Source organism: Linepithema humile, chromosome 7 (genome assembly GCF_040581485.1).
Source record: "Linepithema humile isolate Giens D197 chromosome 7, Lhum_UNIL_v1.0, whole genome shotgun sequence".
Classification (NCBI taxonomy): domain Eukaryota; kingdom Metazoa; phylum Arthropoda; class Insecta; order Hymenoptera; family Formicidae; genus Linepithema; species Linepithema humile.
The window spans coordinates 11,630,601-11,654,956 of NC_090134.1; the positions used below are offsets into that span (position 1 = coordinate 11,630,601).

The window sequence follows — 24,356 nt, forward strand, 5'->3', positions numbered from 1 at the left end:
AGCACCTGACTAAAAGCAAGATCTATAGAGAGAAGGTTACCTCAGTAAAACCGGTTAAGGGCGAGGGACGATGAAGTAAGGGGGGAGCTAGAAACAGCTTGAGGGCGAGGGGCGATGAAGGAAGGGGAGAGCATGATGATCTCATCGACAAACAGTAGCTGTCTGAGATAGCTTCTGTTCGCCGATGAGATCATCATTGCCCCTCTTGTCGCTCGCCCCTCTCTGCATTTGCCCCTCTTGCCGCTCGTCCCTCTTTACGCATGAGGTAACCTTCTCTCAAATTTACATCAGCGAAATAATATTATAAAATTGCAATCTTTAATACACAATCAGTTATCATCTCCTCGATATCAAAATTTATTTAAATATTCATGGTTTAAAAGTGGATATACGAATGAAAGACCAGAAACATTTAAAAATCCAGTAGAATTTAGTTTTGAACAAACATCAAGCACATGTGACATTGAAGATTGCAATGATATAGCTGTAATACAATGTTCTTGGTGAGGAAAATCATTATGTTTAAAACATTTTTTTATAGAGTATCATTATTGTAACATCTATAACGGGTGTGACTAAATTTAATATATATAGCTTTAATAACAATTTTAGTAAATTTTTCTTCCTCAAATATGTGATAACATATTGTATGTCATTTTTATATTCATTTTGCGACTATTGCACAACACAAGTGCGATATAAACGATGCGTCATGCAGCGCGACACATATAATGTGATACTTGATGACTCATTTTTGAAAGATGCGATTTCGGAACATAATAAAATCATATATGGTTGAATTCAGTGTAAAAAATGCTACAACTTTTGTCATTACAAAAATTTTGAAATTCAAAAAAATAATAACAAGGGGTGGGGGTAAATTAAAAAAAATAACATTTTTTGAAAATCCAACTACACAGTTATATAGCCCATTACAAGCCCTACAACTTCTATTTGAAACATTTTTTTATATCTCCTACGGTTTTGGCGATAGTTACACACAAAGAAAAAAACCGTTTTTTTTCAAAGGGGTGTTTCACCCCTTAAATTTGAGATAGGGCAGCTATAAAAAAATACGTGTCTCCTCAAATTGTATGTTTTACAACATATTTCAAGGAGAATCAAATCGGGGGGGGACACTTGTGAACGTTCCCTTGTTAGACTAAAAGTAGTCTGAAGTAAACTAGCGCCAGGCTACTTCTAGTCAGACATAGTATATTTCTAGCGCCTCGCTAGAAATAGTTTGACGCTGATTCGCGCCACGTCAAAACTAAATTTATTATATTAAATAGGGATACAACATGACAGTCAAGATGGGAGCTAGCTAGACATCAGGATCTAGCATGGTACTTTCTACGAGGGTACATCCCGTATTTATCAAATTTATAATTTTTTATTTTGGATCACTATTATTTGCACGATATTATCATTTGTATGTATTCAGAATAATTAATTTTTCTGAGATAGATTTAAATAATTATTTTTAGAAGTTTAGGAAGATTTTTCTTTAATAAAAAAAACTTGACTTAATATATTATAAGCTTTTCAGTCTTCAACATTAATTATATATGTAATTAATATTTCAATATTAATTATATGTAAATAATTATGTGATAAATTTTATACTACACAATTTTATACTACACACAACAACTATAAACTAAGTTTCGATTTGTATATAATCGTACTTATAAGTACGAAGAATTTCTTATGAAAAGATATTAAATAAATTATTAAAAATTTTTAATTTGTGGAAAGTCAAACATTTTGCGCGCGCGCGTGTGTGTGTGTGTGTCATACAAGATAATTTAAAAATAAGTAGAATGAAAATTTATGTGTATTATATTTGAGCACTTTGGAATCGATTTTTGCTTATTATTACCAAAAATGTTTAATTGTACATTAAAATGTAAAACATTTTTTTATAACTAAATATGAAAATCCAGACATAAAATAAATTAATTCAATTCCGGTTTGAGCCTTGACTCAAGAAAACCCCCAAGTAGTTCGTTGATACAGTACTGAAACTGTCGTGTTTAAATTTGCTGATTAAGTATTACTTGTGAGTGACTATATTTGTCAGTTTGAAAGAAAAATTATGGTTAATATCATATAAAATTCCTTGATATGTCAGGGCGAGTAAAATATCTGAAATGCATGTGTAAATTTTGTAAAATCCTTCAGAAATATTTAATTAACAGATATCATGGCAATATATGCTGCAATGCTGTGGTGCGAAACATGACGTCAATGAGGAACGTAAATAAGAACGTATTAAATATAAAAAAATAAAATAATTATATATATATATTTTTCATTATATTTAAAGTCCTGTGCAAAACATTATTATATACTAAGGAAAGTCACAAAAACAACTTTTTTGATGTCTAAATTGATTGAAAATGTCCTTTTGCAATACTTTCAGTTTTTTCTAGTAATACAAATTTTTATCTTACATTCTATTTGTGGAAACTTGCATCATTTTCCTTTTCGTTCGTGTCGGAAGTATGATCACGAGCTTATCCATTTCTGCTCTTGTAAATAAATAGACGACTGATTTGTATAATTAATGTTAATCGTTATGTAAATTAGTAGGAATTTGGAGATATATCAGTAAATATCATTCGCATGTATGCAAATAATTTAATGTGAAGCAAAAGTTTATACGCAAATGCATTATTGATTATTGTGACATAAATCAAAAATGAATGTTTGAATGTTTTGAATGTTTCTAATAATTCACGCATTTTACGAGAATATAATAAAAAAAAGAATCTTTTTAACAAATATTTTGCCGTGATACTTATATGTATAACGTCCGGAATTCTCAAAAAACAAATTAAAATTTATATTGAGAAAGAGAATTGTTTAGAAAAGTGAAATTAATTATTATTATCTCTATAAATTCGGTAAAGATTTTACCATTGGCAGTTAATTCAATACAAGCATACATAGAACATCGAGTGCTTCGATAATAAAAAATAAATACGTAAATAAAAAAACAAAAAATAAAAATAAAAAAAGAAAAAAAATATTTATTAAAAAACGCAAAAAAACTTGGCGCTGCTACACCTCAAAGTATTATAAAGCAATGAAATTAACATGTAGTTTACTATAGCAGCGCCAAGTTTTTTTGCGTAATAAATATTAAAAAAAATTTTTTTTGTTTTTATTTTTTGTTTTTTTATTTATATAAATAGTATAAAGATATAGCTCTTTCTTATTAAAATAATAATCTTGAAACAACAAGCTGATAGAGCAGGAGCTAGTTAGAATTGCTCAAATTTTCCATTTATTACCATCTTCAGTGAAAAATTTATCCGAACAATTTTTTCAATTTTCAAAAATAAACGACTGCATGTTAGCCTTTTCATGCAACAACAAATTGAACAAAATCATAAAAACTGGAAAGGACTCTTTAGACAGGATGAACCAGTATGATATTGTTTATAAGATTTCTTGTCAAGACTGTGACGCCACGTACGTAGGACAGACAAAAAGACAATTACGGACTAGAATAAAAGAACACAGAACAGATATCAATAAAAAATCAGATTCTTCCTCGGTAATTTCTTGCCACAGAATGGATTTCAATCATGACTTCAAATGGGACAAAGTCGACATACTAGACAGAGAACCGTGTTATAGCAAAAGATTAACTTCCGAAATGCTACATATAAAAAGACAAAGTACAGGACTGAATAAACAGGAGGACACGGAATTCTTACCTGACACATATCTACCAATTCTTAAAAAATTCCCCACCCTTTAATCCTCTCCATAATCTATCCCCTCTTTCCTTCCTACATTTTTGCCAGTCGAGTCCAGCTTACTGCCGTCGACGCATGTCTTACTTTTATTTGTTCGATACACATGTCTAACGGACCTGCTAAGGTATATATCTTTTTGAAAATTAATTTATTTTTCGGGTTATCTTTTTATTTTGCTTCTTCTTTTAATTTTTATTTTTAATCTGATTTTTTAAAATTTTCTTAATTGGGTTAATTTTCATTCCCAAATTTTAGTAATCTCTGACCTATTTCTTAAATCTTATTTATTATTTTTTCTATTTGCAAGTTAGATGATCCTTGGCTTCACACAGGTTTGATATGACTAGAAACAAAATGTACAATTCGTGTCATAAAAGGTATTTATACATAATTATTTTTCAAAAAATCTGTGTCTGTTAATTTCGGGCTTGGAGAACGCTCTTAACTCGTTTTGTCGTTTCACATTAACAGGATGCGTTACCTAAATCATAACTATTGTCTGAAAATGTGTCTATTCTGACTATCTTATCAACGTTTTATGACTAGCGACGACATTATTTATATTAATTTGTTACACTGAAGATGGCCATGTCTTTTAGGCCGAAACGTCTGTATTTGTAATATTTTATAATAAATGGAAAATTTAAGCAATTCTAACTAGCTCCTGCTCTATCAGCTTGTTGTTTCAAGATTTTTTATTTATGTATTTATTTTTTTATAATATATATAGTATATGTATTAATATATACAGTATAGTATATGTAAAATATGATAAAATATAGTATATAATATAGTTAATTATATATATGACAGTTTTTTTTAAAGGTTTTAATATATACGACACGTTTTTTTGAAAGGTTTAATATATACAATTGTTTTGAAAAATAAAACAATACTGTTTTGTTTTAGTTGTGACAAGAGCGTGTACTTGGCGCTTTTTTTTACCTTTTTTTTAATAAGGTAATTTTTTAATAGATAATAATATTACATTAATTTGTTATAATACAATTTAGAAATATTAGCGTTGAAAATGATAATCTTCTTTTTTATATTTATGTTATATTAAGTTTTACATCATTTTCCTTTTCGTTCGTGCCGGAAGTATGATCACGAGCTTATCCATTTCTGCTTTTGCAATAGGAAATATCAAGGAAGAATCTGTGCTTACTTTAACTTTTTATAAACTTTCTAAATGTTCCATAAATTTTTTGGATTCATATGAAAACAGAGGTACTAGAAGTACTAATTACATCTCTTATATGCGTTAAAATATATTATATATCTTTATTATTAAAAAAGCGTGCAAAAAATGGATTTACGAAAAATAAGAAACTGAATAAGATCGAGAGGCTCACTGTTTCATACGTCGCGCGAGAAGTCTCTCTAGTATTTTAAATACTTCTTTAAGAGTAAACAAAAAGTAAACAGAATATAAAGAGAATAAATTTAGATTATTATCAAACATATTTGTAACTTTATTAAAGAAGGATCGAAGCGATCGAGACAAATAAACCCGACGAAAGAACTGAGACAAAGATGTATAGCCTCTCACCGGTACAATTTAATATTTACCTCGAAGGAATATTCTGCCCTCCTTGGTTAAAATGTCCTATTTACAAAATTCTCATTTTTCATCTTTTTGTTTATATTTGTACTTTAACATGTTTTATACCTTTAATCCTCATTTTTCTTGAAAAATTAAAAATGTTAGTTAGGACATCTCAATTAAGGAGGGCAGTATTGAGTGAGCAGAGAAGAGTCGAGAAATTGGAATACCGGTTGGAAATGATAAGCTGTTCACTTTGAGTTTCGCGGATGATCAGATAATTTTTACGTAGAATGCCTTTGACATAGAGTTTATAATCCGAAGATTATATTAGCACTACGAAAAATGGGGTCTCAAGATTAATATAAAGAAGATTTGGTGGTAAATTCAGTGACGAACTTCATCATTCACATCACGCACTCGCAGACGATTGAACAGACTTTTTCAAATATCTTGGCATAGTGGTGACAAGGGATAAAGGAATTGGCAAGACAAATATTAAACACAGGATAGAACAGAATAGGAGAATAATCAGATGCTTAAACTTGGTGTAGTGAAGTAAGAATATTCAAGAACATTAAGAAATACATCGGCAAGACTATGGTAGAATCTGTCTTATGTTACGGAAGTGAGGTGTGGACTCTTAACGCAGAGCTGAAGCGAAGAATTACATCGATGGAAATGGATTACTTGAGAAAAAATGAAAGTATAACAAGGAGATACCTAATGAGATACCTAATGAGGAAATAAGAACGAGAATGGGGACAGATGATACAGTGCTAGATAGGATTGAGAGAAAAGAGCTTAAATGATTTGGGCATCTCTTACGAATGGAGGAAGATAGATGGCCTCAGAAGATATTCAGGTACTCTCCGGAAGGGAGAAGAAAGTGAGGATGTTTACGAAGATCATGGAATGAAAGAATGAGACAAGCAATGATAATCCGAGGAATGGAGGAGGACGATGCTTTCGATCGAAATGCATAGCGATTAGAAATCGGGGAAACGGAGCTCTGTCATATAAAGAATATATGACAGAGCCATATAAAGAATATGACTCGAAAATAATAAATTATTTGCAGCTTTATTTTTTTACATTATTAAGCAGAAACTAGCTACATTTATTTTTTGAAATTAATAATAACTTAATAATTCAAAAATTAGTTTTACATCAAAAATGAAACATTGGTAAAAACTACGAGCTTTGTCATTTTTCTCAAATGAGAATCGACTTCGAATTTATTCAATTTATTCACGTTAAAGATTGATCCAAAAATGGGTCGATGTTATATATGTATAATGTATTGCGATAGATGAGTGATTTTTTCATTTGTTATTTTCTACCGCATACTTCTATAACGATGACTATGCATTTCGCTTTTACTAATTTTTTGTAATATAGCTTTATTGTAGCACAGAGTAGGCTTTTTTGTCGTGACTCATCGTGACTCGGGGTACTTGACCGGTATATTTCTGAATTTCCCGGTTTCTCGGCTACCCATCGAGACTCTCAAGGGGGATATCCACATCGTTAAACACTTTGTTTTTTTTTATTGAAGCTAACATGCTCGCGAGTCTAAAACGATGGGCAACCCCGAAAAATGTACTGGCATGTTTTCAATTCTTAGGACTGCTATATATCACTGATTTTTTAATTTTTAGATAACAGAACTATATCGCAGAAAACATAAAGAAACGAAACAAAAAAGAGAAACACGATAAAGAAACGTGATTCGATAATTTTTCGAACGTGCGCTTGCGTAATTGAAAGATACGCGCGTCATTGAATGAATACACTAATAACTCTTTAGCTCCGCTTTAATGATAGCCGCAATAATATTCAAGTTACACGTAGAACTGCCCGTGACTCATAGGACGTACGTCTGCGAATTCCCCAGTCTTCCTCTTCGCGCCGCGATATCATCCAGCAGAAGAGACTCCAAGCATACTTATTTGTTATTTTCCTTGTTGCGTCCGTCGGCTCAAGATGCTCGTGTCGCAAATAAACTGAATGGCACGACACGATTCACAGCCGCTACGGCAAGATACCCCACTACCGCACCATCAGAACATGTCTTCGGCACAGAAACTGTAAATGTATTGAGATGTCTCGATGGAGAACTGGTCAGTTGGTGTCTTGGTGAAGGTTCGGTCAGGCCGTCGGATCGAAGTTTCGATAATTAACATAGCGGGATTGATCGTCGTAGTGTTAAGACTCACTGAACAAAACGCATTGTCGAAAATGCCTCAAAAGTGTACAATGTACACTTAAAGAGTATAAGGATACGGTCAACGAGCTAGAGGAAAATATAAATAAAAAACATAAAGAAAATACTGAAAAAGATAACAGTGCAAAGCTTATAATTTAATTAACGCGTTTGTATACTTACTGTATACTTACGATAAATAAATAGAAGACAGAGAGAAAGTGATGCAGTATATGTTTCAATAACAAAAACAAAGTAATACAATAAAAAAATAAAGTTGGATAGATAAACGTATTCATGTTCATCTGAATTTAAAATTTGAAAAGTTTAATAAAGCGGTGCGAAATCTACTATCTACTATCACCGGTTCGACGACTACTAAATGACTAAAGGGCAAAGTTAAATATGCGCTTCCGGAATATGCAACAAAAAGACACTTTAATTTGCACATAGTTGTCAATTCACCGAAAGTGTTTTTCTTTTAAGCGTTGACTGAAGTGCTACAGTGATTACGGAACATATTGTGCGAGAATCCGGCACAGAGAATTCATATATATTTACGATTCACAATATTTGCATATATATTTGCACAAATTCCGCATCTTATTTCGTAGTTTACTTGAGTAGTTCACATTTTCTAGAGGTTTTAGTGTACTCTTCAACAGAAACACCATCAAATCTGTGAGGAAGTAAGTTATGGTTAAAATGTTTTTATCTATTGACTGGATATCGTATATTAAATATCATCGAGAGATTTTATATGGCATTATACTTGTCACATAACATTCTAAGCTCTCATTAATCTATTAATATGAACAGTGATTTAATTATCCGTTCTATTCGAACCTTCAGTCTCCGCGAATTCTCCTTTTTTGAATAGTTTTTAATTGATTATTTATTAAAGTGTGTTTATTTAGAGAGATTATTAAATGTTAATGTGATTAAATTTCTATAAAAAATATTCTCATCACACATTTCACAGTAAATTATCAAAATTGCTTTGCGTACTACATAGTTATGTTATTAAATATTTTTTGTCATATCTTGGCAATATTAGCAATATTAAATAATAATAGTCTATTGTTAAGAATGTAATTGAATTGATTTTCAAACACAGATTGATTTGAAATTGAAGTTGAAATAAAGATACTAATAATAAAACAAAACATGAATAAAGTGCGATAACAACAAAATTATTATCTTTGCTGACTTTCTTATGCTTGTATTCGATAGGCATATTAATGTGTGTAAAATACTTATTTTTTAACAATTATCACACAAAAGATACAGGATGTTCAATAATAAGCGCATTTGACAATAATATTAAATTTATTTTGTTTAAAATTAAAAATAATTGATTACTGACAAAATGTTGTGATGCAAATAGCTTTTGAACTGTAATTAATCTAGAAAGAAATAATCTTATGCGTATGAGTTGTAGGATTAGAAGAATATTATTAATATTTATCGGATTAGTTAAAGGTAAAACTTCAAAAATTTTAATATTATGTTGAATAAAATTTCGATAAGCGGAAGGAACAATGTTTTCATTTTCAACAAATATCGGAGATTTACCTTGTTCACCGAATACATCTATTAATGGACACCTTGTATTGTATCATGTCAGCATGCTGAGTTTGTTGTTTCCATTTATTCTACAGAGTTGTAAAAAAAGCATGTATGTTCAACGATTCGAGCTTATCTATACAATGTTTTATTACTTTTCCTGGTTCACTTACGAAGAGTGAACGCCTTCGTACTACATATTGAGATCGTGAGATTTTTAATGTATCCGATTAACATATCAACATTTAGCAAATAGATATATGATTATTTATTATATAAAATTATTAAATATTAGGGATTAGTATGGTATGAGTATTTTAAAAAATGATTTAAAAACTTTCTTCTAAATGGAAGAAGTATATTCAAACCGAGAATCTGTTATTAATAAAAAATACATTAAAAATAAATTCCAAATGTGAAACAGAGAATCGAGAACCAAAACAAGATGTTAGTTGTTTGCTAAAATCTTTATTTAAGTAAGGTAAACGTTTCGGTCAATATTTGATACAATCTTCAGTACAATTTTTCTTTCGCAGTCTGAATTATTACATTAATTGAGGTCAGTACTAAAATCTGATATAATACGGAAAATTTTTAAATCGAATAACAGTAATCGAAAAATAAACAATTAATCTAATCTACATGCGTACCTGTGAGACTGCTCGTATCACCTCTATTATTTTTTCAATTTAACATGTTAGTCGTTAGGTTTGTAAAGAACAACTATGAGGCCTATTGGGTTGAAGTGGTAGGAGATGTGAGATGGGGAAACATAAGGGGGGAGAGGGAAACTAGTGTATTAGTCAAGATTATGTTATATGGATGGTAATAAATTAATTAACGGAGAATATGACTCGGATAGGAGGTCTATGTCACTTTGTTTGTTGGGCCCAATTGTTGGTTTTGTCTTTTAATATATAACATTTCTGATGTTAATCTTTTGTAGTAAGATCGTTCCCCGTCAAGTATCTTTATGCCATCCCAATCAAATTCATGGTTAGATTGTAAACGGTGACTTGAAATTACAGATATAGAGGAGCATTTTTTAATGTCATTTTTATGTTCTTGTACTCTAGTTTTAAACTGCCTCTTCGTCTGGCCTTAATACGACGCATCACAGTCACTGCATGAGATTTTATAAATCATATTGCAGTGAAATGATTTGTCTAATGTGTTGTACATCTTTCTGTGTTTCAATGAGTGGTTTTAAATCATTAAAACGGTAAAAAGACAGTTCAAAATCATGTCTCTTAGTTATGTGAGTGAACTTTTTGGAAACAGATCTTACGTACGGTACCGTAAAATATTTTTTTCTTTCAAATTCCTTGCCTTGATTATTATTACTATTATCATTGTTATTTCTATTGTAAGATTGATATTTTATTTTTTCGCGTATGTTGTTGAAAATGAGTCTTAGAGAGTATCCATTCTTTAATAAAATCTCTATTATTTTTATTAAGTTTTTTTTATGGAATCCAGGGTGTGAAAGGAATAGAGAGCTCTATCTACTAAGCCCATAATTACATCTTTTTTGTGAGCAATAGGAGTTGAATGTTGAGAGTAATAATTAAGGTATCTACCCGAAAATGATGGTTTTTGGTATCAGTTAAAAATAATGTTCCTTTACAATCATTCTGACGTCCAGAAAGTTAAGTTCACCCTTCAATCCCACCTCAATTGTAAACTTAATCCTATGGTGGAAGGCATTGAAAGTTTCTAATAATTGATTCAAGGATTCCCTAGGGACTGATAAAATGATGTCATCTACATATCTGAAGAATGGTGGTTCAAAGAGCAAACTATTTATTACTCTGTTTTCGATGTCCTGAAGAGTGACATCTGCGATAATAGGCGAAAGTGGAGAGCCCATAAGTTTGTTTATATATGGTGTCGTTGAATTGGACATATTCCAGGGAGAAATACAGGTCGAAGAAATGTCTATTAGACGTTTATATACGTCTATTAGATGTCTATGAGACGTTTCTTCGACCTGTATTTCTCCCTGGGATGTGGAACTTAAAATAAATCTGACGGCACAAATAAATATTAAAAATACGTGAAAATTATGTAAAAAAATTAAGAACTGTTTATTTATATATAAAAGAAAAGATAAAGATAAACTACATACTTAAATCCTGAATTTTGTTTGTAACAGAGCTTTATAATGGCCAAGGTTCCCATTTTGATCACTTTATTGCCGCAGCTATTTTGTATGTTACTAGAGGTATTCGGACAATCACCATGTCCTCAATATTTCATGTACATAAACGATCCTATAACGGATGAAGTGATGGGACAGGTCCAAATTCCATCTCCGCCAAAAAATGTTGAACTTCATTTGAGAGTGGCCTTAAGTATCGCCGTTGAATTGCCTTCGGTAAACATCTTAAATTTTTTCCTTTCAGAAAAGTTTACACAGTATAGCATTAATATATTTATATTAATATATTTGCACGTTTGTTATATTTTATTAATATATTTTTATTGATTTTACTATCTTTTAATACTTTTGAAATGCTTTCTTACTCCTAATCATCTAGTTGTCTTTAATAGTTTCTAATGTATAAAACTTGGTTATAACTTCAGAAATTCTTTAAAACATCTCTAAAATATCTCTAAAACAAAGTTCGATTATAATCGGATTTGCATTTTATTTGTAAAGTATCTTAGAAGATAAAATTTTTTTCCATTTATCACTTAATTAAATCATTCGAATATTTTAATCACCGCTGCATTTTAGGCATATGTCGGTCGACTGGAACTGGCGCAATCAAAAGAAGAATCCGTTCGAGTGGTTCAACAGGGCAAGCCTCTGTTATACCATATTCACTTCCCTGTGTCTCAACCGTTTCCGTTACTGACTGGATTAATATTTAACGGTCAAGTATATTGTTCAGGTCTTCGTGGTGAGTACAAATTATATAGATAGATTTATTTATTTCGTGTCTTTCAGCATTGAAAGGAATTACAAATTCAACATACGAGAAAATATAGCATAAAAACAAATTTAACCTAATAAAATATAACCTTACTGCTTTAATTATTGTTCTTATACATTAACTATTCTTCCAAACACTATCTGAGTTGCTATTAGGTCTATAACTTGAAACCCGCTCTCTAGCGATAAATAGCTGTAACTTTGACAATCGTCAACTGTAATGGCTGAACAAGGCATTATTTATAGTTTTGACATCTGTCAATAATATTCAGTATATAAAAGTTTGTGTTTGTGACAACATAGTTTTTTACTGCAAAGAAAACGTCTAAATTTCAACCAAATAAGCATCATTTGCGCGAAGCTTTGCTTTTCTGTTTCAATTTGAAGAAAACTACTGCTGAATCTCATCGAATGCTTGTTGAAGCTTATAGGGAACTTGTTCTATCGAAAACAACTTGCAATGAATGGTTTTGACGATTCAAACTTGGTGATTTTGACACGAATGATAAAGAACGCCCAGGCCAGCAAAAAAAATTCGAAGATACAGAAGCATTAGTGGATAAAGATCCCTGTCAAACACAAAATCAACTTGCAGAAACGTTGGATGTTACTCAAGCAGCCATTTTCAAGCGTTTAAAAGCCATGGGAAAGGTATACAAGGAAGGAAGATGAGTGCCATATGAACTGAAAGAAAGCGACATCGAAAGGCGAAAAATCATCTCCGAAATGCTACTTGCCAGACAAAAAAAAAGGGGGTTTTTGCATCGAATTGTGACTAGCGATGAAAAGTAGATCTATTTCGATAACCCCAAACGCCGAAAAACCATTTGCGACCCAGGCCAACCATCGACATCGACGCCAAAACGCAATATTCATGGGAAAAAGACCATGCTCTGTATTTGGTGGGACCAGAAGGGTATGGTATATTATGAGATACTGAAACCTGATCAAACAGTCACAGGGTATCTCTACCAACAACAAATAATCCGTTTCAGCCAAGCATTGCGCAAAAAACGACCAGAATATGAGACAAGACAACATAAAGTGATCTTGCTTCATGACAATGCTCGACCTAACGTCACTAATAGCGTTTTCGATTATACAGGATTTGAACGACCCAGGGTTGATCAATCACTATTTTACTATAAATGCAAGTCTTTCATTGGTGGAGAGGTTGCAATGACGTCATTAACCAACCCTGGGTCGTTCAAATCCTGTATAATCGAAAACGCTATAAGACTGTCAAGGAAACATTGGAAGCACTTTGCTGGAAAGTGTTACCCCATGCGGCTTATTCACCAGACTGTGCCCCTTCCGACTACCACTTGTTTTGGTCGATGGCACACGCACTTGCTGAGGAACACTTCAACTCTTATGAAAGGATCGAAAAATGGGTCTCTGATTGGATAGCCTCTAAAAATGAGTTGTTCTTTCGCCGTGGGATCCGCTTATTGCCAGAAAGATGGGAAAAAGTCACATCTAACGATGGCCAATACTTTGATTGATGTATTTTTTTCATTTGTTTCTTAAATAAAGGCTTGATTTTTCCAAAAAAAAACAGGTTTCAAGTTATAGATAATATTAGGAATTGAGGCTTGTGCCTTCCATGAGTGTTCTTCCGGAATTGTACGTCGTAGATCCGTGGTCGAGGAAATATGTATTTCTTCTAAATTTTAACTTTATTTGTGCCAAAGGTGAGAACCTTCTGTTGTACACCTAGTCACAGGAATGTTTTAACACATGAACTTGCACGAGTGTCAAGACATATCGAGTCGGTGTGTTCCGACTCTACATATTTTTACATCATAGGTTTGTTTTTTATTCCTACACTGTACTGAACTAAAACTAAACTAAAACTAGGGAGTTTAAGCAAGGATTGAGAGTGCAGACTGAAAAAGTGCAAGAATAAAAAACACTGCAGTGCAAAAATAATGTGTGACAATATAATAAATAAAATAGTAGTATTGGAATTAATAGAATCTTCTGACGAAGATGATCATTAACGATACAGATTATTATTTAACGATACAGATTTATATATTTAAATTTTAAACATTATATTTTAAACATTATACATTAAAATAAAAGTTAAGTCTTGTTGTTAAGTTTTTTATTTACAAAAATTCTTACTTACAATTTCATACTTACAATTTAATTATCTATTTATGGCGCCTATTTCTTAGGCTGCTGTTCTTGCATTGCTTGCACTGGCTCTAGACCTAGTGCAATCAGTTCAGTGAACTAGTACACTAAGTTCCGCTACACTGTCATAACGAACAGCGTCAGTAATACCAGTTCTGCAATAAAGAACGCTTCAGTGTACACTTTTTGAACTAGTGCAGCCAGTTCAGGAATAAAAAACAAACCTCATGACTGGTTATGAACATAGCGGCAATGCTGTTTTGGCTGCTTCAAAGCAACTGAAATTGACAAGTAAAGGTCAATATTTATAATATTTAATATTTATATCAATATTTATTGATGGTTTAATATTTATAATATTTATATTTATATCAATATTTATTGTTGGTGGAAAACGAGCAATAAGTATTGTGGCGGCATATCGCCACACCACTGCACCGAAGCGGTGTAGTACACCGCGACGCCGCTACGCGCCGCAGGCCCTCAGCCAAGCTCCACGCTTGCGGCTACACCGCCAGATAGCGCAGGCGGTGTAAAGCTATCTCGCGATTTAGAATCGATCGACTCACTATAAAAGAGCGTCGATTCGATTCTTTCCTCACTCACTCGCTTCAAGGCGAGCTCTCCAAAAGGGCTCTTGATTCGAGCAGTAACTCTATTTCGAAAGAGCGTAACAAGCGACTAGTTTTCGCAGCTTTCTCTCAGTGCCCAGAAAGGCACGAAAGCGAAAAACTAGAGACCCTTAAATTAGAGTCTGGCCATAAGGCAGCCAGTTTTGATTGATCCGCCATGTTTTGTCAAATCCCTCTCATATGAATGCCAATAACCTTGCTATTAGTTTAAATATATTTTAGTAACATAAATAGAGAAAATAAACGTTTTAAAAAAACAAAATTTTATTTTTTATTTATGTAAAACATTAAAATAATACATCCTAAGAAATTCTTTATCTTTTAAGTGTGTTCAGTTGCACATAAAACAGAAAAAAATGCAATTTATACAAAATAAAATAAGTGCACAATTATTTATTAAAATATCTTTTATATTGTGAAAAATTATTACATATTAGGTGTAGTAAAAAGTAATCCATTATTTTTGCATTAAATTGAAGGCTTTATTTAGCATAGTTAGAATGATCCGATTTAGGTCAAATATGCACCGTTTTGTTCGATAACTTGTTGCCATTTTGAAGGTAATTTCATAATGCCTCTCTCATAGAAACCCTCGTCCCTACTGGTAAAAAACTGGGACAGTCGATTTTCACAAGCTTCTCTTGAGGCAAATTTTTCACCAGCAAAATTATTCGCCATAGACAGGAACAGGTAGTAATCACTTGGCGCCAGGTCCGGACTATAAGGTGGATGCATAAGAACCTCCCAACCAAGCTCCCGGAGCTTTTGGCGAGTCACTATCGATGTGTGTGGCCTGGCGTTGTCCTGATGGAACACAATTCCTCTTCTATTGGCCAAAGCTGGCCGCTTCAGAGCGATTGCTTCCTTTAGACGGTCCAATTGTTGACAGTACAGATCCGAATTAAGAGTTTGGCCGTAGGGGAGCAGCTCATAGTAGATGATTCCTTGCCAATCCCACCAAACACACAGTAAAGCCTTCCTGGCCGTCAATCCTGGCTTGGCCACCTTTTGCGCCGGCTCACTGCGATTCGACCACGACCGTTTTCGCTTGACATTGTCGTAAGTGATCCACTTTTCATCACCAGTAACCATCCGCTTCAGAAATGGGTCGATTTTGTTGCGATTCAGCAGCGATTCGCAGATGGAAATTCGGTCCATGAGGTTTTTTTGCGTTAATTCGTGAGGCACCCATACATCGAGCTTCTTTTGGAATCCAGCCTTATTTAAGTGGTTCCAAACGGTTTTTTGTACAATGTTTAGCTTCTGGGCAATCGAAACAGTGCTTACATGACGGTCGGACTCGACGATTTCCATTATTTCATCAACATTTTCGACAATTGGCCTTCCAGGGCGTGGTGCATCTTTGACATCAAAATTACCGAAACGGAATCGACGAAACCAAAATTGCGCGTAATTGGCTGTTACAGTATCAGGACCATAAACATTATTCACATTTTTAGCCGCCTGGCTTGCGTTTTCACCTTTATCAAAGAAAAACTGTAGAATATGACGTATTTTCTCTTTGCTGGTGTCCATCCTTGACGTGCGCTCAAACAATGCTGAGTCAAGCAATCACAAAACTGTTTCAGAAGTTTTTTTAGTTCGAAATCTTATCTTTCTAACGCTATAAAGCGTGACCCGATTGCACTTATACAACGCGAGATACGGATTACTATAGCCATCTATTAGAAAAATAATGGATTACTTTTTACTACACCTAATATTATTAAAGAAGAGTATGCCTTGCCATAGATTTGCTGTCATACCGTTTACATTGTGTATTTTTTTTATTATAAATTTTTAATCTAAATACTGCAAATCTTCTTATAATTTTAGTATATAAATAAATTTCTTATATATATTATTATCCATTTTGCTTTTTAGCATTTTATTTGCAAATTGCAAAGCTTTTATTTTTTTTCTCTTAATGATAAGACGTTGTTGCTGTTTGTTCACCAATTCTTTATACTTCTCATTTTCTTTTTTACTTCCTCGATATTCAGATACTATTTTTGAAGTTGTAGGTTCCGTGTCAATAACCTGAAAATATTGTATGTATTATAATAAAGTATGTTAGTTATATCATACTTTTATTCTTATAATAGACTTGCTGTTTCCATATTAACTTCTTCATTTGTACATTCATTTTGTGTATCACTGGTTATTTTATTATCGCTATCATTTTCTCTCGTTGGTACTTGCTTTTTTACAAAAAATCCAAAGATTGTTGGTATTGCATGTTGTTTTAATTTCTGTTTGCGGCCAGGTTCCCACATTTCTGGGGCAAAATAAACCTACATAATAACAATGGTTAATTATATAATTTAATTATGTGTCATGAAGAAAAGCACAGAAATTTTAGAAAGTTTATTAAATTAATTTTAATCAACATTACAATTATTTGATTATAATAAACTAATATATTACTACTAACCTCACAAAGAAAAGAATTGTTTGTTGGTGCCCAATTTTCACGCGGAACATTCTGTGCCCATAAAGCTCGACGTACAGAATCTCTAGGAAATATCTTCATAATATAACCTTTTGATGATGAATTGTTGCAAAACGGTGCTGCACATCCACCTATTTTCACACAATTTTTTACATAATTATAACAAATTTTACTTAAAACAAACGTAGTCATGTGCAAATGTAGCCATGTGCATGAATGCGTCAGAAAGAGCTAGATTAAAGAAAAAGAGATAGTGAATATATCTTTCTCTCTCGCAGAATTTTGACAAAATCGCTTGATGGCCAGACTCTAATTTAAGGGTCTCTAGGACCAACTATAGCAAAACGTGATACTAACTACAGAGCTGCTATTCCAGTATATGAACGTTTAGCTGTAACTTTACGTTTTTTGGCTACAGGAGACTGTTTCACCAGCTTAATATATCTTTTCAAAATTTCAAAACAAATTATATCTCTAATAGTAATTGAGGTTTGTTCAGCTTTAAATGAGGCACTTCGTGAATATATACAGATAGATACATAATTATTTTACATTTTGCTTTAATTTAATCTCTGTTTTCTCCTTCTGTTTTTAATTTTTTAAAATCTTTTTAGTATCCAAAAAGTTATGAAACTTGGTGTAAAATAGCTAACGATTTTGAATATAAATGGAATTTTCCCAAGTGCCTTGGAGCAATTGATGGAAAACATAATTTTACAAGCTCCAATACATAGTGGCACAGAATATTTCAACTACAAAGAATCTTATAGCATTGTATTATTTGGAATTACCGATGCTAACTATTCTTTTATATACGCTGACATTGACTGCCAGGGACGAATTTCAGATGGAGGTGTATGGAATAATTGTAAATTTTCTTCAGAATTAGCAAATGGAACCCTGAATTTGCCTCCGGAAAATGCACTGCCAGAAAGAACCAAAAAAATTCCATATGTTTTTGTAGCAAACGATGCATTTCCATTACAAAATAATATAATGAAACCATATCCTGGAAAACAAGAAAACGGTTCAAAAAAACGTATATTTAATTACCGACTCTGTAGAGCAAGAAGAATTATTAAAAATACTTTCAGAATTTTATCTATTGCATTCCGTGTACTACAAAAACCTCTCCTACTCAAGCCAGAAAGTGCCCCTACTGAAAAAAATCACGTGATAAAATCAAGTGATAAAATTACATAACAAAATCACGTAATTAATGACTAAGTAAATCACGTAATGAAATGTTCCAAATCAGTACATGATTTTTGAAAATTACATGGTTTGAAAAATCACGTAATGTTAGAAAATCATGTGATTTTATAGCAATCATATTTTAAAGAGCTGAATGATAGAAATAGAAAAACGAAAAAATATACAATTTTGATTTAGATATGTTTATTAATTTTGCATGTAGTAATGGAATTACATTATGTAGTCTCGATAAATGTAGCAATAAAATTACATTGTGATATCTTAATTATATGAAAACATTTTTTTTTAATAAAACATTTTGCATATAAAAACTAAAAACATACAAAAAATTCAGGCGTTTAAGCCAGAATTGCGTGTATTCTCTATTGAAAATACCCGTTAAATTGTTTAATTGCATAATTAATAACGTTATTTTCAAGAGTTTTCATCAGTTTTCATCAGTTAAATCGCATAACGAAATCATGTAATTTTATCACGAAGAATTTAGAAACATTTTATTAAATAACAAAAAGGCCTCCAAACATGTAATCTGTTACTTAAATTATCGCCATTTGTTTATAACATCATAATTCTCATTTATACGTAAAAAACGATTAATAAAAATACAGATTCGGCACTGGACATATATACATCATGTTATCTATATTCATAAAAACGCAAACTCTTTCAATGCTGTTAGTGTCTTTTATTATTAAATTATCAGAAATATTTACAACTTTTTTCAATGGTAAAGAATTGTTATTAAAAATATCTTCTTTAATCACTAAATGACAGATAGTGTACTCTTTCCTTGTTGGAATATCGATAATAAATTCTATAATGCGAATAAAATCTCCTTCTGTTGTTACAGCATACGAATTATCTGATCGAATCATATTTCTTCTTGATGATGTGTACAAACATCGTTCTTTTACCATTTTACGATATGTTCGACTTTCATCTGATAATTCAAGTTCTTCTTTCCACATTAAACTAGTTTTATAATGTGGTCCAAAGTATCTTGCATGCGATAATTTACATGTTTGTTTTGCGTTTTTTTTGTCCAGATAAGAAATAAAACTACTTACATTTGAAAACGCATTATGTAGTCTCGATAAATGTAGTAATAAAATTACATTATGAAAGTATGAATTACTTATTGACTAGTTCAAAATCTTAATTATATAAAAACATTTCTTTTATAATAAAACATTTTGCACATAAAAATATTAAAAACAATTGTGAAACCAAAAAAACATATATAAAAAATTCAGACTAGCGTTTAAGCCAGAATTGCGTGCATTCTTTGGTAAACAATTTTCGTTAAATTGTATGTTGAATCACATAATTAATTACATGTTATTTTCGATTTTTTTGACCAGTTAAATCGCATAACGAAATCATGTAATTTCATCACAAAGAGTTTAGAAACATTTTATTATATAACGAAAGTCTCAAAAATAACATGTAATGTATCATTCTTAAATTATCGCCATTTGTTTATAACATGTTATAAATAAAAACGTGATTAATATATCATTATAAGCTTATTTTAGTCATCATCTGATGATGATTCATTGGAACTTGATATTGCTTGTGAAGAACTTGATGACGCTGATGAGTTGGATGATGTGCAAATACTTTTTCTTTGTTTTTCTTCTGCAAAACATTTTTAACATTGTTATTATTAAGACATTTTTTTATTTTTTAAATACTAAGTACTTTTGAAGTATATTGTTTTCTGATTTTTTGGTGTTTATTTGCTGAAAGGTGTTTTGATCTAAGATTCTCCTCTAAAATCTAGAATGTTTATTTATTTGTTATAATCATCTATGCTAAAAAATGTTTAAAATATAAAAAATTTTTTATTTAATTCAATGTCCTATATTTTACATGTAAACACAATTTTATTACTTTTTTTAAGTGAACAAAGTAAAGAAAAAAATCTATTACTTATTATTAGAAAAAACTACTATGCTTTAAGGGTTAATTTCATTATATTAATTGCCTTTACAAATTTTTCATTAAAGAAAAACAAAAAAAGATTACCTTTTAACAGATAAAAATTATTTGTCTTGACGTTGTTAAAATAATATTTACCTTTTATTTCTGTTTCAATAAGAAAATTTATGTAGATGCTCAAGTAACGTCTCCATTTATTTATCAGTTGTTTTTTTTCTTTCTTGTGGTGCATTTCGATAAAAGCTGAATAGCATTCTAGATGAAATAAGTTTTTATATTACGCTCATTTTGACGGAGTACATTAAAAATGCGAGTGTGTGAAATCCTAACTTTATTATTGGATAATGTTATTAATAGCACTATTAAGCCAAATAAATGTCTATTAGATGTCTATTAGACGTTTTTTCGACCTGTATTATAATGATTTAGCTTTAATAGTGATATTAATAAAATAATCCAATAATAACTAATTCTTTACAAAGTGATTATTTTTTCTGTTATACATACTTTTTAAAACAGCTTTTTTTACCGGTGTTAGTGGCTTTCTTGGGGATCGGTTGGGCAATCTATTTTTACTTCTTTCCAACAACACAGCTCTATTCATCAATTTGTGCACTCCCCAAAGTGCTCGGCTCAATTGTCTAACAAATAAAGAAGGTCTTTTCAACTTCTTTATTTCTTTCCATGTTATATACGGTATTGAGATACCGTACCTCAAGTGCATCATTTTAATCTAAAAAAAAAGGAATTAAAATTTTTGTTATTGTTTTAGAAATTATTCTAATAATTATCGTTATTGAATTAACTTATAAATACAGATTTAAAATAATTTTAATAATTTTCAAGTTATATTTAAGTTGTATGTTTCTTAAATACTTAAATTTTAATTAATCTTCTTTAATAATATTATTAATTAATAACACACATTATATATTTCTTAAATTTTAAGTTCCCAAAATAAAAAAATAAGTTCCAAAAGAATTATTGTTTTTATCAAAACGACGTACAAAAACGTAAAACAAAAACTAGTTACGTAGTAAAACAAAAAATACGTTACGAGGATGTGCGTGTGTGTGTGTGTGTGTGTGTGTGTGTGTGTGTGTGTGTGTGTGTGTGTGTGTGTGACAAGATAAAAATATTGAGTTTATAAGTGCGGAAAGCACACATCGCTACATTCTCGCGAATACATTAAAAATGCCTTTAGCCCGTATCAGATTGCGGATTGAAGATTAAGATTAAAGATTGAAGATTGGGACTAATCAGGAAGAAGCAATATTTGTTTGCTTCTTCCCGATTGATCAAATTCCCAATCTTCAATCTTTAATCTAAATTTTCAATGCGTAATCTAATACGGCCTTTAGAGTTCCTGCTCACAGGACGCGGAACCACTTGCCGTGCGACAAAAAACGACGCTGGAATCAAGATCACTCTTATGGAAGAGTTGTAAATTGATTGGCTATTACGATGCTTTTTGCTGCGCGGCAAATATTTCCGCATCCTGTGGAGCTCTTAAATTTAATTTAATTTAAACAACATTTTTTACATCTAAACTTACAGTTGTTCCGCTTACTTCGTCGTTCCAAGTAGTCATATTCTCTTTATCTGTTAATCCAATATATTGATCAGAATCGTAATCCAGGTCACTTCCTTTATTCTTATTTTTTTCTTTTATCTTTCTTTGACTTTTTATTTTTTTTTGCTTTCTTTCTTTGTTTTTTTTTATTACTCTTTGCTTTTTGAGTTGTTTTATTGTTTTTTGCTAAAACTTTAATACAAAAGTCATCTTGCAATAAAGATTGCTCACTCCTTAGTTGAGAAGTACTAGGTTCACTGAAAACAGCATCTTGTAAGGGAACATTAACTGTTTCACTTCTCATCTTCTTTGGAGTACTGGTTATGCTGGGTGATGCCGGACGCTTTATTTCTGTATAATTACATTGCCAAACATTGATAAAAATTATGTAAATAAAAAAACAATTTTTTTTCAAAATTAATGTTTTTTACCTTCAGGAAATAATTGTTTTTTTGTTTTCAATGAATGAAGTTTCTCTTTCAAAAAGAATATATCATTTTTCAAATTATTGTTTTCTAATTGTAATTTTTTGTTTTCATCTTGTAAAGACTGAATTTTCTTTTCTAGAGCAATTGGAATATCAAAAAGTTTTTCACGGTTCCTTTCAAATATTATATCGTCACGATTTGAAGCTTTCAACTTCTCTTTGATTATATTTTCATCACCTTCTTTCGATGTTCTTTCATTATCAAACTCCTTAAAAATTCATAATTTTTAAGAATTTTGAACATCATAAAATATGTACATTATATAAATAAAATAAAAATAATAGTATACTAGCTATAATTAAAATAATAGTTATAATTAAAATAAACAATTAAATGTTTGTAAAAATTTATAACAATACGTGATTGAAATATTACCGTTTCTTTTTGAGTTTCGTTAGGCTCTGGATTTTCTTTTTCTAATATTTCTTGTTTATCTAATATTTTTTGTACGGCATCACTGTAGCGCATTTTTTTAAAGACATAACGTTGTTTGTTATGTTTCAAGTCCTCTTCATTAGCTGCAAAGAATTACACATTAGTAAAAACGTAATAAAATCACATTATTTGCTGAAAAGAAGAAATACTTATTAGATGTATTCAGTAAAAGATTAGAATGAATAATACAATTATTGTTATAAGAGAAAGTAATATCAAAGCTACAAAAAAATAAATTACAGAATCTTTTTACATAACACATACATAATACCAAGCTAGAATGGAGTATAACAAACAAAATTTAAAAAAAATGAAAAAAATCAGTTTGTAGAAAAAAGTTTTAAAAGAAAACAAAGAATACCGCAAAAGATTTGAAGAAAAAAAGAAAAGTATTAACTTTTCACTTAAAATTAAAAGTTATTATAAGAATAAATTTTGTACATACTTCCTACTTCCATAATTTGAGCTGCGATCAAACTTTCTTCATTGGTTATAGTATTCAGTCTTTTTACAAAATATGGATCTTCATACTTATCCAGAACTGTAAAATCTTTTATTTTGTCAATAGAAATAATGTGGATTTTTTTGCTCTCATCATTGAAATAACGTACACTAGCAAATTTAATTTGTGAATCCATAATACCCTATAAAAAATATTTTTTAATTACATTTTCAAAACTTGAAAAACATTTTTAACTATCATAAGAAAATGATTCAAATGATATAGTATTACATATTTATATTATGATTAATATTGAATTCATTTTTAAATCATAAATAAAAACAAAATTAAATGTTTCTTACAATGTATATAAAAAATAATCATAAACTATTTTGAATAGAGATAAATGATAACATCTCTCATGAAATCGCACAGCATACCAAAAAAACGTCTAGAAAATGTTTTTGGGATGATAGGATATCTTCTGGATATTTTCTTTGAGTGTATTTTGGATATGGGTGCTGTCTGAACTATTTTGAGAACATCATTTTAATGGTTATGTAATCTAAAAAAAATACAAAAAAAAGAATTTATATTTTAATTTGCTCTATAATTATTTTTTTAGCAACACATTTTGCTAAATCAAATGAATCACTCTTCTCACTATTCAAGTAGACTGAGAACAAAAATTTTATAAAAAATGTTTATTACTTACCTCATGTGTGCTTCTGCAATCCAATAAAAAAAACACGATTGATTTTGTTCATTATTTATCGTTCACTGTCTCTGATAAGACTCGTTACTGTTGAACGAGAATTTTTCGGTAGGAAACAGTGATCTCAGAAACAAACGTGTTGCGAATTGCTGAAATGCCGTCAATGGTTGATTCTCAGGACTCGATCACAGACTCTACATCAGTTATGTCTATGTTCATTGTTACACGGAATTTGCGCGTTATAACCTTTAAGACCCTTAAGCGCGTATCAGACAACGTATTGAAGATTGAAGAT

At 30.9% G+C, this 24,356-nt stretch overlaps 2 protein-coding genes across 7 annotated transcripts in view; one reads left to right on the forward strand and one right to left on the reverse strand.

The window, feature by feature from the left end:
- Positions 1-24,356, forward strand: part of LOC105671866 (serine protease gd-like) — a 46,397-nt gene that overhangs the window by 2,557 nt on the left and 19,484 nt on the right. Inside the window, exons 1-3 of one of the 5 annotated variants that reach the window (XM_067359400.1) lie at positions 6,995-7,439; positions 11,244-11,465; positions 11,829-11,994. In XM_067359400.1, coding sequence (XP_067215501.1) covers positions 7,137-7,439; positions 11,244-11,465; positions 11,829-11,994 — 691 coding nt within the window. In that variant the 5' untranslated portion in view covers positions 6,995-7,136. The other 4 variants (XM_012366374.2, XM_012366373.2, XM_012366371.2 and 1 more) reach the window with 4 other exon arrangements.
- On the reverse strand, positions 21,688-24,203 carry LOC105679460 (uncharacterized). Of its 2 annotated transcripts, XM_067359403.1 has the most exons (5): positions 24,062-24,203; positions 23,350-23,548; positions 22,845-22,987; positions 22,413-22,677; positions 21,688-22,332 (listed from the first exon to the last, which is right to left on the reverse strand). In XM_067359403.1, the coding sequence occupies exons 2-5, from the start codon at positions 23,540-23,542 to the stop codon at positions 22,064-22,066; spliced, it is 870 nt and encodes a 289-aa protein (XP_067215504.1). In that variant the 5' UTR covers positions 23,543-23,548; positions 24,062-24,203; the 3' UTR covers positions 21,688-22,063. The 2 variants fall into 2 exon arrangements, 1 of the variants encoding a protein (XP_067215504.1); XR_010891261.1 differs by lacking the exon at positions 22,413-22,677.